The 14,886-nt window shown below is 49.8% G+C and overlaps 1 protein-coding gene across 4 annotated transcripts in view; it reads left to right on the top strand.

The window, feature by feature from the left end:
• The window catches only part of GARRE1 (granule associated Rac and RHOG effector 1), an 80,150-nt gene extending 67,459 nt beyond the window's left edge, over nucleotides 1-12,691 (top strand). For 3 of the 4 annotated variants that reach the window (XM_088027565.1, XM_088027566.1, XM_028123515.1), the window contains 6 exons: nucleotides 1,095-1,220; nucleotides 2,148-3,175; nucleotides 6,943-7,108; nucleotides 7,888-8,025; nucleotides 9,496-9,574; nucleotides 10,068-12,691. In XM_088027565.1, coding sequence (XP_087883691.1) covers nucleotides 1,095-1,220; nucleotides 2,148-3,175; nucleotides 6,943-7,108; nucleotides 7,888-8,025; nucleotides 9,496-9,574; nucleotides 10,068-10,376 — 1,846 coding nt within the window. In that variant the 3' untranslated portion in view covers nucleotides 10,377-12,691. Of the gene's footprint in view, nucleotides 1-1,094; nucleotides 1,221-2,147; nucleotides 3,176-6,942; nucleotides 7,109-7,887; nucleotides 9,576-10,067 lie in introns of those variants that run through there. The other variant, XM_028123520.2, reaches the window with a different exon arrangement.
• Nucleotides 12,692-14,886: the final 2,195 nt, after the last annotated feature.

Consider the following 14,886-nt stretch of genomic DNA (forward strand, 5'->3'; position numbering starts at 1 on the left):
TGCTAGGGCAGGAAGGAAGCATTGCACCATGTTGCTGAGAGATTGAGTAAGGTGGAGACAGGTAATTGACCTTTGACACTGGTGAGCTCAAAGGTGTTTGATTGAAGCCATTCTAGTGCGGTTATGGGGACCAAAGCCCAGCGGGAGTGGGGTGAGGGGAGACTAGGAGACTCAGGAAGAGGAGGAGACCAAGTGTTTTGCTAAAAGGGGGAGCAGAGAACTTGGCAGTATCTGGAGGGGAATGTGGGGCCGAGAGAAAGAAGCTGGTCCATGAGGCCCGTTTGTTGGCTCCGGGGAATGTCACGGGGAGAATAGGGGAGTGGGGTTCTCGGGAACGCAGGAGGGTACACGAGCCTGCAGTGCTCGGCTGGAGGGGCGGCCGGTGGCAGAGCGGGGCTTGTCTTCCACCTCGACCGTGACCGGAGAGGCACGTCGGGAGCATGGGCATGGGCACTCAAGCTGGTGAATTAGTTGGGGGCTGGGGAGCAGACCTCCTCTCAGTGATGTGCGAGTTGTGATGGGAAAGAAGGGGAGAAGCGGCAGGGATGGCCGAGCTCCGAGGAGAGGGGATGCGGCCTCAAGTGGTCAGCTTGGGAAGGGAACACTTCCACTTATGTGGGAAGGCCATGTTTGCGGCTTACCGGAAGTTTGCAGTGAGTCCGAGTTTTTCCCTCCGTTGCCCTTTAGTTTCTTGGGGGCAGGGGTGTTTTGGAAAGGGTTTGCAGAGGAGTAGATAGTGATCCCAGACTCTGAACACAGCGGGGTGGAAAGTCAAGGCTGGAGCCAGTGTGGACAGTGAGAGGGAGGGCATCGGGGCCCCAGAAGGTAGCCCCTCCACGAAACCCTTCTCTTCCTACCAAACAGACTGTAGATGACTAGAAGCCCAGGGAGATCCGGCCCCTGTGGCTTCCTCCTCCTCCTGCAGAGCAGCACATCCCAATGTTAGCATTGTCGTTCTCTAACTGGTCTTTAATTACTGAATTTTTATTTGGTGCCAAAAGCATGTACACATTGTCACCTTTTGTACGAGGCCTACTTGAGACACTTTTTCAGAGCAGAGCCGCCCAGACTGATGCGGCCTGCCTCCTGCCTAGGTGCCTGAAAGAAGACCCCGCTACCATGTCCCTGCTGCAGAGAAGCCTCGATCCCGAGAAGACCCTGGGGCTGGTGGACGTGCTCTACACGGCCGTGCTGGACCTTAGCCGCTGGAGGGCAGGGAGGTGGGTGTCCCTGCCGGTCCCCTGAAATAGCTTACATTCGGGCCCATACTCAGGGGCAGCGTGACCACGTACAGTCTCCCGCACGCTCACATCGCTGATCGTATGTGAGGAAGTAAGGCGAGAAAGAATTTTTTGGTCACTTAAATTTGGAATTATTTCAAACTTACTGAAAAGTTGCGGTAGTACCAAGAATTGCTCTCTGACCTTTAGCCAGATTCCTCAGTTACTTAACATGTTTGCCTTCATTTGTTTTATCATTTGAGGGTAGGTCCATCAAGGGGATTTTAGCCCAACTCATATTCTCCTCATGAACGAAGACCAGAGAAACGTGTAGAAAATTTACTTATATCCTACATGAAATTTATTTCTATCTGAAAGCAGCTGACGGTTGCGAGACTATCTCTGGGAATTATGAACTTCAGAATGGTAGGGACATCGAACATCCAGCCATGGGCCCCCCTTTCTGAACTCACGAGCTCCGAGGCCCAGAACACTGCGGTGGCTTGTCCTGGGTCACAGCAGCCGTTGCCTGCCTCAGCCCCAACCACTTTCCATCCCTGGGGCTCTCTTTCAGTACTAGGAAAGTGCTTGGAAAACCTTGGAAGTAACCAGCATCTGTTCTTGGCACTGTCTGTAAGTTCCTTCCAAGGTCAGCAGTGCCCCAGGGTGTCACTGAGTCCCACTCACCACCCCCCCGCCCTTGTTGTGTGTATTTACCCACGTCCCTCTGCTGGATCAGTCTTACGTACACTTAAAAGTCTGGGGTGTTCATTTTATTTATCTGTAAAATAGGTGAACCTGATACCAACCAACTAGAGAGACTGTTTTTGTCCTTAGAGTCTTTCTTAGATGCAGAGAGATCCATTTCATTGTCCAATTTGTATGTTTGTCTTTTTTGTAATTTTCAACACATTTCTGTTTAAATAGGGAACAAGCTTTACCCTGCATACAGATCCAGCTTCAGAGGGAGATCTGCGATTTTGGGAATCAGGCCGACCTGCCTTCTGGGAACGGAAACAAATCTTCAGGCGGCCTGCAGAAGACCTTCTCCAAACTGACATCCCGCTTCACCAAGAAAGCTTCATGCACCAGCTCCAGCAGCAGCACAAATTATTCCATCCCAAATACCCCTTCCAAAAACCTCTTCGTAGCTGGATGTTCGGAAGAGAAGGCCAAAATGCCCAGCAGTATTGACTCAAGGTTACAAAGCATTTTGAACATTGGTAATTTCCCTAGGACTACAGACCCTTCACAGTCAGCGCAGAGTTCCTGTAACCAGATGGCCAATGGTTTTCTCCTGGAGAGGCGTGATGGCTTCCTGCCAGGGGATGATGGCAAGGACGAGAAGGGCATGAACCTGCCAACCGATCAGGAAATGCAGGAGGTGATCGATTTTCTCTCGGGCTTTAACATGGGCCAGTCACATCAGGGCTCCCCATTGGTGACAAGGCGTAATTCCGCTGCCACAGTGACTGAACAGAAGGCCGGAGCCATGCAGCCACAGCAGCTGCCACTGCCAGTGCCCCCTCCGCCACGGCCACCCCCGGCTGGGACCCGCACACCTCTGACCCCCCAGCCAGGCCTGGCACCTCAGCAGCAGTCCCCGAAGCAGCAGCAACCGCAGGTCCAGTACTACCAACCCCTGCTCCAACCCATTGGACCTCAGCAGCCCCCACCCCAGCCTCGGGCCCCAGGGAAGTGGCTGCACGGCTCAGCCCAGCAGCCAGCCCAGCCTGTCGGAGCAGGTCTGTCTCCTCTTGGCCAGTGGCCTGGCATATCTGATCTCAGTTCTGACTTGTACAGCTTGGGTCTGGTGAGCAGCTATATGGATAATGTGATGTCGGAGGTTTTGGGGCAGAAGCCGCAGGGACCTAGAAATAACACCTGGCCAAACCGTGACCAAAGTGACGGAGTCTTTGGGATGTTGGGAGAGATTCTGCCTTTTGATCCTGCAGGTATGTGGACCCCCCCCCTCCCCTCCCCTTGGGGTTTTCACATCAGTAGAATCAGTGAGGACTTCATAGGGCCCATCTGACACAGCCTACTTACTTAGGACACTTGGCAAGTGACCTAATTTCTCTTTAAAGACCCTTTCTCGCTGTCAGATGGCAAGTATGGGACACATCCAGCAAAGGTAGGCAGCCCTGCTGAGAGTGAGGCTAAGAAGGTCAGGACCACTATTTCTCTCACTGTACAGAGGCTGGGATTGAGGCTCAGAGAAGTTCCTTGAATGGCTCCATGTCCCATAGTTCAAGTGGGCTCCTGTGTGGGCCCTCCTATTGGTGGAAGCCAAGGTGGCAGGCCCTTTGTGAGCTGCTCTTCTCCTGATTACATAACCTGTTCTGTGATTCTTTGCTTAAAAGCTAGGACCTATGAAAGGTGGTAGAGCACCCTCCTGCCTTCGGAGAATATGGCTTCTCCTGGCCTGAACAGTGTGAAAATACCACCAGAATTATCTTAGGAAATTAGAAAAAGAACTTAGAAACAAACAAAAATAAACTAGGAGGAGGAAGTAATTAAGGAGAAAAGCCAAGACTGATGAAATTTAAAAGAAAAATATAGTATAAATTATAAATAAAATCTGAAAGAAGGGTCTCTTGAAGACCAACAAAATAGATAAACCAACTTATTGTAAGCCTCAATAAGAGAGAGCAAAGAGAAATGATATTTAGGAAAGAGAAAGGAGGGGCGCCTGGGTGGCTCAGTCGGTTAAGCCTCTGCCTTCAGCTCAGGCCATGATCCCAGGGTCCTGGGATCGAGTCCAGCGTCGGGCTCCCTGCTCAGTGGGGAGCCTGCTTCTCCCTCTCCCTCTGTCTGGTGCTCCGCCTGCTTGTGTGCGTGCTCTCCCCCCGCCCCTGACAAATAAATAAATAAAATTTTAAAATAAATAAATCTTTAAAAAAAAGGAAAGAGAAAGAAGATGTCATTCCAGAAATAGAGAGTAAAAGAAGTTTAAGACGTTCCTACATATGACAACATCTTTGAAAACTGATTGGAAAAATGGCTTCTTTCCTAATACAATGCACATCACCAAAGTTGTACCAAGAAGTGGAAAACCTGCCCAGATCTGTTTCAGTGGAAAAAATTGGAACAGTAATTATGAAGCCAACATGGTTTTACCATAAAAACGTTATAGGTTATTTAAAAAGCAAACCGTAGTTCTCTCTGTAGGAGTGTGGGTAGAGGCTGGACCCCGGAGCCGTGATGGGAAGAGCAGCTCCGTTACTGCAGGGGTGGCAGGTGGGGCAGTGGAACAGCTCTGCCACTGCTCAGTAATGCCTGGCATCACCCCGCTTGCAGGAGCGGCCAGACAACAACAGATGCTGTAAAGACATTTGATAAAAGCCACCAGTGACTCAAAAAAAACCCTCCAAGTAAGACATGAATAGAAAGAAATTTCTTGAATTATTAAAGAAAGACTATCTACCAAAAGCCAGTAGCATGTATTATTCTGTATAGTGAAACAAAATCATTCCAGTTAAAATCAAGACAGGGTGGCAACTGTTACTGCCAATAGCGTGTAACTAACCTTTTGTCTTGGACTTGCTAGCAAACAGCCAGACATGTATAAGCTGTAGAAAAAGATACATTGAAAAGCACATCTCTTTGCTGGCAATAGAATTGGAGGGGGAAAAAAAACCCAACGAGACTCCTTGATTAAAAAAAAAAAACCCTAGAATTAGTGAACCTGGTAAGGTGGGTTGATGCAAGATAAATATGTAGAAATCCGTTACTCTTTTCTCTAATTTAGCAAAAGGTATACAGGTGGAAAATATATTTCATTTAAGGAGAATATTGTGAAATATATAAATAACTATCGCAAATATTTATATAAATAACCAGCAGAAGAGGAATTCCCTGCTAAAACAACCCAGCATTAGCTACGAATGGAAAGAAATGTTTTCTTAGGTCTTCTAAAAATCCCTCATGCTGCTGCTCACGCTTTCCTGCTCTTGCTCCCCATGGGTGGTAGACATGAGCATCTTTGGACCCTGGGGCACAGGAAGGGCACAGGGTCCCACCCAGCTCCAGAAGAGCAGGCCTCACCCAGCTGCCACTGACTGGGATGGGCGTGGCACGGCACATTTTTTTCAACTGCCATTCAACAGTCATGTAATTAAATCCAGAGTATAAACAGTGTTTGGCAGAATTTTACCGTCTTTGATATTTGATGAGGCCTGGATGGCCTCTTATGTCTTTAAGCTACAAATCCTATTAGCTTGATCTTCCGCCAGTTCCTGTCTGACCTGCAGGTCCCTAATGTAGCTTCCTGCAGACCCCACCCTGAGGGCATAAGATCTACATCGCCTTTTCCCCAAATAAAGGAAGGGCACTCCTTTGGGATAGATGAATCACAGAAGGCCCCCTCTCAGGCAGGGCCAGTGAGAGCAGAGTGCCCCCTCTGGACAGGGCATACTTAGCCCCTGGAGGCATGGCTTGACCCACTGAGAAGTGGGCCTTGATTTTGGCCCAGCCCCTCCCCTCCCCTGGTGTGGGCATCTTTGTGCAGTGCACAGACTCACCAGCAGTCCTGTGGCAGTGCCCTGAGGACGAGCTAAGAATGAGATTTTTTTTTTTTTAAGATTTTATCTATCAGAGAATGAGATAGAGAGCATGAGAGCGGGGAGGGTCAGAGGGAGAAGCAGACTCCCCGCCAAGCAGGGAGCCCGACGCGGGACTCGATCCCGGGACTCCAGGACCATGACCCGAGCCGAAGGCAGTCGCCCAACCAACTGAGCCACCCAGGCGCCCTAAGAATGAGATTTTGCCCTAGTATCTTTCCCAGCCTGAAACTGAGAAGTATACACTCCTGAGTCATATTCAGCTTGTGAACAATAGATACCTTCCTGCTGCTTTTTTTTTTTTTAAGATTTTATTTATTTAAGAGAGAGAGCTAGAGAGAGCATGAGCCAGGGAGGAGAGGGAGAAGCAGGCCTCCCGCTGAGCAGGGAGCCCGACGTGGGGCTCAATCCCAGGAGCCTGGGATCATGACCTGAGCCGAAGGCAGACGCTTAACCAACTGAGCCACCCAGGCGGCCTCCTCCCGTATCTTCTTGTTTGACTTTCTCCCAATGTCCTCTATGCTGTTTTTTCTCCCACTTGTACTGTCATGCCCATCCTTACTCAGCTCTGGCCAGTATGTTTCCAGTCACCTCTTAATACCTCTGAAATTCTGAAATTTCATCTCATTCATTACCACTCTCACTGTCTTCACATGGAACGAGTAGGTCTGCCATCCAATATCCAGGAAAATCCTGGATTCGAGTTGGGTCACGTGGCAATGACATACCTCTATCTGGCTGACCCTGATGCTTTTACAACTTGCAGGTTATCGGTTCGCTAAAGACATCAAGCATGTGATTTTCTAAGTTGTTATGTACGTAGCACCAGACATTGGAATGTTGTTAAGTATCTGATATTTGTCTTTAAATTTTAATCATGGATCCTTTTGTGTTCTCTCTGTCTTTCGGTCCCATTCAGCCTGCCTCTGTCCTAGGCATAACACTTCTTGACAGTCCCTGTGCACACCCCGTACCCCAGGTCAGACATCTGGCTGAAAGCCCCAATCCTGCAGCCAACTCCCTGGCTCTCGGGGCCACAAGCCTGGCAGCACCTCCCCGCTTGTCACTGCGTGTGTGACCAGCACATCCTCGGGAGGCAGGGAGGGAAACGAGAGGCCAGTGTGGCCCCAGCCCCTCTCTGTCCCTTTGTCTTAATGCAGTGGGTTCGGACCCCGAGTTTGCTCGCTATGTGGCAGGAGTGAGCCAGGCAATGCAGCAGAAGCGGCAAGTGCAACACGGCCGCCGCCCAGGCCACCCCCGGGGCCACTGGCCCCCCATGGACGATGCCCATCGGACCTGGCCTTTCCCGGAGTTCTTCACAGAAGGGTGAGTGCTGGGGGTGGCAGGGAAGCTGAGTTTGGGGCCTGGGTATCCCCCAGGGGGCCCCCGTGCACTCTTATCAGGCAACTTGATTCCGAGGCCCCCTGTGAGAGAGTGACATCTGGTCAGATCTTCAAGAGGTCAGAGTTTTGCGACAGACCCGAAGGTGCCAAGTGGCATGATGGGTCCCTTTGAACACACCATTTGTAGGAAGTGATGATTTTCAGCACAGACTCTTCTGCCTGGAACCAGGAACTTATTTGACGATGTTTGTGAGGTCATTGAGCGTTTAACACGGTCTCTATGCTGAAATGGGCATGGCTGTGAAACCCGCGCGATTCGTGGAATGGGATCCTTGTAGCCTCCAAAAAACAAAGGTGTATGGTTCAGATGCCAGTGTATCCAGAGCACTGCGGATTTGCATCCCAAAGACAACAGGAGGTTGATTTTTCACATCTCTTATTGCTACGCAGTTAATAAATCTGGACAGCTAAAGACCATTTCAGCTTTTTGTTCTAACATGAATTTCACATGCAAAGCACAGGCTTCTGGCAAGAATAAAGGGCAGCGAAGAGTACATGTTACCTTCGAAACAAGGGAGGACAGGAAGGAAAGCTTGGGTTTTTAGAAGGGGAGACAAGAGACTGCCATCTGGTTGTTAGAGGGGTGCAGGGTGAAGATTGTTCCTTTAGGGCTGGGGGTGTGGGGGCGGCCTCAGGCTTTTCCGGCTGGTGTCCAGGCTGGCTGCAGGAGGCCCGGGACCAGCTTCTCTCTCTGGCTTTCAGGGACGGTCTGCACAGCGGCTGGTCGGGTGCTCAGGGGGACTCCGCCAGCTCAAGTGATGAGACGTCTTCCGCCAACGGGGACAGCTTGTTCTCCATGTTTTCAGGGCCTGACCTCGTGGCCGCTGTCAAGCAGAGAAGGTAGGAAGAGATTTCTCAAGGCAAACAAAGGACAGAGGGGCACATGAATGTGATCCCCAGCTTACTCCTCTGGAAAGCTCAGGAACCTCATGGCTCCCTGTCAGCCTGGTGTGAGAGAGGCAGAGGGCCTCTGCTAGCACAGCCTTGCTGAATCTTCTGTGGCTACCATGCAGGCTTGCTTGTAGCCCAGGTGACTTAACGTTGGGTTGAGGCTTTGCTGGCAGAACAGTCTCACGCAAGTAGTAGCCAAAAATACCAGTATGAGGCAAGGGAGGGTTCTGGAGATGAACGTGGCCCTCTCTGATGCTTAGTTTCTTTGTCAAAGTTGAAAAGAAAACGTAATAGAGTATATTCAGGTCTAAGAAGTTTTTAAAAGTAGGGGTACCTGGCTGGCTCATTTGGTAGAGCATGAGATTCCTAGTCTCGGTCATGAGTTCAAGCCCCATGCTGGGCATGAAAGCTACTCTCAAAAAAAAAAAAAAAAAAAAAGGGAGGGAAGGAATAGGAAAAAGGAAAAACCAAACATGTCAGGTTGGGTTAGTTGCTATGAAGAAAAATATGGGGGTCACCTGGGTGGCTCAGTTGGTTAAGCATCCGACTTGATATTGGCTCAGGTCTTAATCTCTGAGTCATGAGTTCCTGCTCCACATTGGGCTCCACACTGGGCGTGGAGCCTACTTAAAAAAAATACATATATATATATGTGTGTGTGTGTGTGTGTGTGTGTGTACATACACACACACACACACACATATGTATATGGGAGTCAGGGAGGCCTCTGATGAGCAGACAGCTGTACAAAATGAGGGAGCAACTGGTGAGAGATTGGCATTGGGGTATTTGTGAGAGAGAAGAATCGGGGATGATATGTGAGGTTTTGGCTGGAGCATCTGTATGAAAGGGGGTGCCGATGAACTGAGACAGGAGGATGCAGGAGGAGCACGACTGAGCCAGAGGCAGTGGCTAAGATGTCTGTTTTAGACAAGGGCAGGAGGAGAGGCCGATGAGATGCCGAGGAAGCCAATGGTAGAACCGCCTCTACAGAGACTGCTGTCTGCAGGCGGGAGCACGGACAGACTGATTTACTTGGCTCGGAGCCTGCTCTGTCCTTCCTTTTTCATTCAACATTGTAACAGAAATTTTTCATGTTTGTAGTTAAAACTAACAGTCTTTTAAGTCCCACTTCCCCAGGGCATGGTGAACAGTATCTTTTGAAAACGTTAACAAAAGCCCGAGCCAGTAGATCAGAGCAGCTGAAACAGCCACCACCTGCCACCCCGCCCCTCCCCAAGCCCGGGAATGGCTTCTGGGAGTGCTCCACTCACTGGCCACCCACCCGATCCTCTCGCGTGCACTGGGCCCAAGGTCTCCCCACCTAGAACCAGCGCCCAGAACCAGGTAACTAGCGTGTTAAGGTCAGTGGGGCAGCAAGCCAGATGCCCACTGCACTGCGCTCTTGATTTCTTTCAGGAAACACAGCAGTGGAGAGCAGGAGACCAGCACGCTGCCCTCCCCACCTCTTCTTACCACAGTGGAGGACATGAACCAGGTACCGTGGGCCCTGCTCTGGCCACGGATGGCCAGCTGTATGGGGTACAGACCACGAGTGAAGTCCCAAAGCTTAAGTTTTAAGAGGGCTTCAGAGCAATGACGGGTTCTTTGTGGTGAACAACTTTTTTCCCCCATGATTAACCATCTCATCTCAGAGCCAAATGTAGAGGAAGCCCTGGGGTTGTGCCATCCACTGTGATAGCCACTAGCCACATGTGGCTATTTAAATTGGAATGAATCAAATATAAATACAGATTGAGTTCCTTAGTGGCACTGGCCATATGTGGTGAGTGGCCACTGCGTGGGAGCAGCACAGACACAGATCACCACCATCACTGCAAATTCAGCTGGACCGTGCTGCTCCAGGGCTGTGGGGAGGGCTGGGGCTCCTACCCCGTCTCCTAGGTGGAAATAGGACCGGAGACCTGGGGAGGTGGGAAAAGATGACGAATTGCCAGAAATGCCACTAAGAACCCTTTTCTGTCTCTCAGGATAACAAAACCAAAACGTGGCCACCCAAAGCACCCTGGCAACACCCTTCCCCGCTGCCCAGCACACTGCCTAGCCCGAGCGCACCACTCTACGCAGTTGCCGGCCCTGGCAGCCAGTGGAACGACACCATGCAGATGCTGCAGTCGCCAGTGTGGGCCGCGACCAGTGATTGCAGCACCGCCTCCTTTACCTATGTGCAGACCCCACCGCAGCCCCCGCCCCCACCGGCACACAAGGCAGCACCCAAGGGCTTCAAGGCCTTCCCTGGGAAGGCTGAGCGCAGGCCGGCCTACTTGCCCCAGTACTGACCCAGGGCCAGCCTGCCTGCCTGCCTGCCCAGAGCTGTCGGGGCCAGTGTCCCCACCCCAGGACTGACTAGCTGGCACCAGCCCCCCAGAGGACCAGTGTACCCCTGTCCCAGGCAGGGATCCTCGGGCATGGGGGTAGTTGGCAGCTCCAAGCCTTTAAGGCCTGGCTTCTCAAACTTTTGAGGCATCAGAGCCCTGAAGGGCCAGCTAGAAACAGGTTTCTGACCCTCAGGGAGATGCTGCGGGATCTTTGAGCTTAATAAGCTCCCCCAGTGGTTCTGATGCAGGTGGGCCATAGGCCGCACTTTGAAAAACATGGCTCTCAAGTTTGTAGTCCCACCGTGTGTGTTGGGAAGGCACCAAGCCTGAAGGCTGAGAGCAAAACTGACCATTCTTCTGAAACCCTCCCCCTCCCCCTTCTTAACACGTTGAGTGATGACCACATCAGTCACTGTATTTTATAGCTATTTTTCATATAGGTTTTTAGTTAAAACATCTCCCGCCTAAAATGCATTGAATATTTTAAGATAACAGATATAGAGGCTGGAGATTTGTTCAACACTATCTTTATTTAAGCTTATACAAAATGGGCAAAATACAGAGTATTTGTGATTGGAAGCAATCACTGGGGTTTTCTGTGGGTGGGCAGCCCCTCACCACCCCAAGCAGCACCCAAGGGGTGCAGTCCTGACCGGATTTACAAAAGCAGGATCGTAAAACTGATGTCAGAGGCATATTCCTGATGGTGCATGGAGATGAGCCAGCTGGCTGCGTCCGTGTGCGGGATAAAGTTGCACCTGCTGCCCTCAGATCCACACGTGGCCAGAGGCTTTGACACAGTCTCCAAACATGGGGGTGTGGTCAAGAGGCTGCACAGAGACACCTGCACTTGAACTTGCAGTAACATTTGTGAGCTGGCTCAAGACAAACCAATTAAGATGTAGATAGGAATTAATTTAAAGTCTTTTCTTTAAAAAAAAAAAAACAAACCTCATTTTCAGTTAACATGTGCCATTAAAGAGATAACATCCTGTGGATTTAGGGATATTTTCCAGCCAGAATGGATCCAGAAGAATTGAATGGTGCTTAAATTGAGAAATAATGATACATATATCTCTATAGAGTAGACATCCCACTGTATATTAATTGAGGTTACAGAAGTTCTTTATATAAAACTTATTTAAATTTTTCATATTTCATCTTTGAAAAAGTCTAATTGAGAAAAATCCATAATATTTTCTGGTATGAAAGTTTGACAGTATTAATATTTTTTTTATATTTTCTTAAATCATTAAACCATTTTAATATATATGTTAACTACTAATAAATGGTTTATTCTTTCTAACTCCATCTAAGCTTTTCCAGCAGAGATTGTAATAGCACATTTACGTTCTCATTTTTCTACGGATATAAGTAAATTTATATTTAAAAATACCAAAAAGAAACAATATATATGTATATGTATGTATACACACTAATGAGAGAGGCCCGCTAGGGTGTCTGAGCCCAGCCATCTGAATTCTTAGTACTGTGTTGCCCGGCTGTTTCCAGGCCTCGGGTGTCGTCTCCTGTGCTGTGTGGGGATGTTGCTGCCTGCACTTAACGATCCTCTCACTGCGGCTTCTGAACATTCACCTCACCATGTTTACAGAGAACTATTTTGTACATAGACTCCTTCAGGCACGTGCTTTGCACTGACCCTGCGTGGCTCTTGTCTGTCCGCTGTCCCAGTGTGTGCACTAATCTGTCCGATGTCTGTGGCTATTTTCCTTGTAGGAGAGTTTTCTGTTTTCCTTCCGTAACGTGTCCACAGTACCTTGTATTTCAAGTTCGATTATACTGAAGTACTCTTGTTTTCATAGTGCCTCCCCAAAGACCTCACCCTGGACAGAGGTCAGCCCTTGACGCCCCAGTGCAGGTGACATTGATACCGCCACATTGTCACTCTCCAGTCTGTTTTTCTCGATTAAGCGGGACATTTTGTAATCGCCATCTCCGTGGGCTGTGAGACTGTGTGAAGCTGTTTGTGTGGTCTCCTCGTAGGTGCTGTGTTCTTGGCACCGCCTTGCTCTGAACACTGGTAATTCCAGGTGCTGCGCTGGGCAGAGGGGTCTCGCCAAAGCGCATGTGTGTGCGTGCGTGAGTGTGTGTGTCCTTTGCATGGCCGGGCGCGACTGCCTTGCTCGGGCATCAGCAGGACATCGTGTGAATAGTTAAACGCTTCCAAACTGGAACTCTACATTTTGTATCTTACTTTTAAAGCTCCTATAAGTAAAATAACTATTGGCTTTATTAAAAATATACATTTAATAATATTTTGTATCTCTGTTTGAAATGAACTGCAGCAGACAGGTCAGAAGCGCTGCCTGGTTCATGACTTTGAAAAGCTGCACCCACATTGGTTTTTAGGCCAGTTCGTCCTCTGGTTCTGAGGCCTTGCGAGAGATGAAAGACCACCGGGAGTGTTAGGATGAGCTGGGGTGGTTGGGCAGGAAGCAGACGACCTGCCACACCTCTCCGGTCAGCTTTCCTAAGGCCAAAGCTGGGAGAGGCCTCTGTGGGGGCAGAGCCAATGTCGTGGTGAAGGAGACCATCTGGAAGGATGCAAGTTCTCTCCTTGGGTTGTGGTCTGCCAGCACCCACATTCCACCAATCATGGGCACTGTGAACTGCCCAGCTAGCCTTTCCAAGGAGCGGACCCAGGGATAAGCTCTCCCCCTACTCTGCCAGGGACCCCATGTCCGGCAAAGAGACCCTAACTTTCAGGGACAAGGACTCGTCTCATTGGATGATGTCATCCTGCTCAGCAAAAGGGAAGCTTGTTCAGTGGGAACCACAAAAGGAGGATGGGTTACAGGGGGATTTCAACTTCTTTTCACTTAACAGCAAGACAGATCAAAACTTTCTTTCATGAACTCAGGAAAACGGATATGAGCCTAGTACCACTCAGGCTTCTTTCTGCTGAAATGCCCAGAAGCTGGGCATGGGGACCAAGACCCAGAGCCTTCTAAGTGCACCTCAGGACAAGGCCACTTAGTAACAGCTGTGTTGCATGAGTGTGCTAGGAAATACACTAGGAGTGCATATTAAAATGCTAGCCTTTTATTCAAGCATGTGCCTGTTCGACACCAGTACATGGTGCTGTTCACGGACTTCAATTCACAGCAGTGGTGGAGACAGAAGAGGAGTCCCAGGGCCTGGCTATGTGCCAGATGGGTGAACGTGGAAACCTGAACAGATGGGACACTCTGAGGGGATGGCCCTTTGTGCGTTGCGTGGCCACTGTTGTGACCTGCTTCCTGATCTGGAGACACAAAGGAAATAGACCCCTCCAGTGGCCAGCTCCTCAAATGCCAAGAAGCCATGTACATGGAAAGCATGACTGGCTGCCTCCCAGCCACATATGCTGAGGAACGTCCAGGGGCAGGCTCCTGGAAGTAACACACACGGCTATCCTTCTGATTCCACAAGGGCAGGCTGGCTGGGCTCAGGCCTCTGCGTGTCTGGTGGGGGGACTGGGTGTGGCTAAGTATTGGGGCTGAGTTTGGGATGTGGGCTTAAGTGAGGAGGAAGGATTGTTTTAGGAGGTCATGTTCCTTTCAACATCTAAAGTCATTAGGGGCAAGGCCTTTGCTAGGAGCCGGGGCTGAAAAGAAGGCACAGTCTCTGCTTTTAAAACTTAAGTCTTCTTTGGAGAAGAAAACTCAGTCTTTTAGGGGCAACAGCCCCATCTTGTCCATCCTTGCTAAGAGGTGCCACCATCCATCCACCCAGCTGCTCTGGCAGAAATCTTAGAAGACATTTTTTTTTTAAGATTTTATTCATTTATTTGACAGAGAGCGAGAGAGGGAACACAAGCAGGGGGAGTGGGAGAGGGAGAAGCAGGCTTCCCACTGAGCAGGGAGCCCGATGTGGGGCTCGATCCCAGGACCCTGGGATCATGACCTGAGCCGAAGGCAGACGCTCAACGACTGAGCCACCTAGGCGCCCCAGAAGACATTCTTAACTCTTTTCTTTACTCTCCTCATCTAGCAGGTCCCACAAATCTATCTTCAAGCACATTTGAATTCCATCATGTTCTTAAATATTCTACCAACAACGTGATCCTCACCTGGCTCCTGCCTTTCCCTCTCTGGCCTCAGTGTTTCCCATACACTTCTGTCAACCTCAACGTGCTTCCCCCAGTGCCCACCTGGTTTCTGCTCCCACAGTGCTCCCTGCTTCTGCCTCCATTTGTTCTCTTCTGGGCCAGAGCCCAGCCTCTACTCGCATTGTTTTTCATTACAGCACTTAGCCCTCCCCTGGAATTGAGTTTGCCTTTGTCCCTCTCACTAGAACGAAGGCTTCCTGTGAGAAGGGGACAAGTCTTGTACATGGCCAGGGTGCGGAACAGTGTGAAGCAATTCCAGAGGAGCCAGACCAAACGAGGTGTTGATGGGCGAATTATTGAGATTTTAATGCTAAAAAAAAAAATACAAAAAAATGACTTAGAATTAACTCACACATCTAA

Source organism: Eumetopias jubatus, unplaced genomic scaffold, assembly GCF_037043125.1.
Source record: "Eumetopias jubatus isolate StellerSeaLion01/CBP00866 unplaced genomic scaffold, mEumJub1_p1.0 scaffold_10, whole genome shotgun sequence".
Lineage (NCBI taxonomy): Eukaryota > Metazoa > Chordata > Mammalia > Carnivora > Otariidae > Eumetopias > Eumetopias jubatus.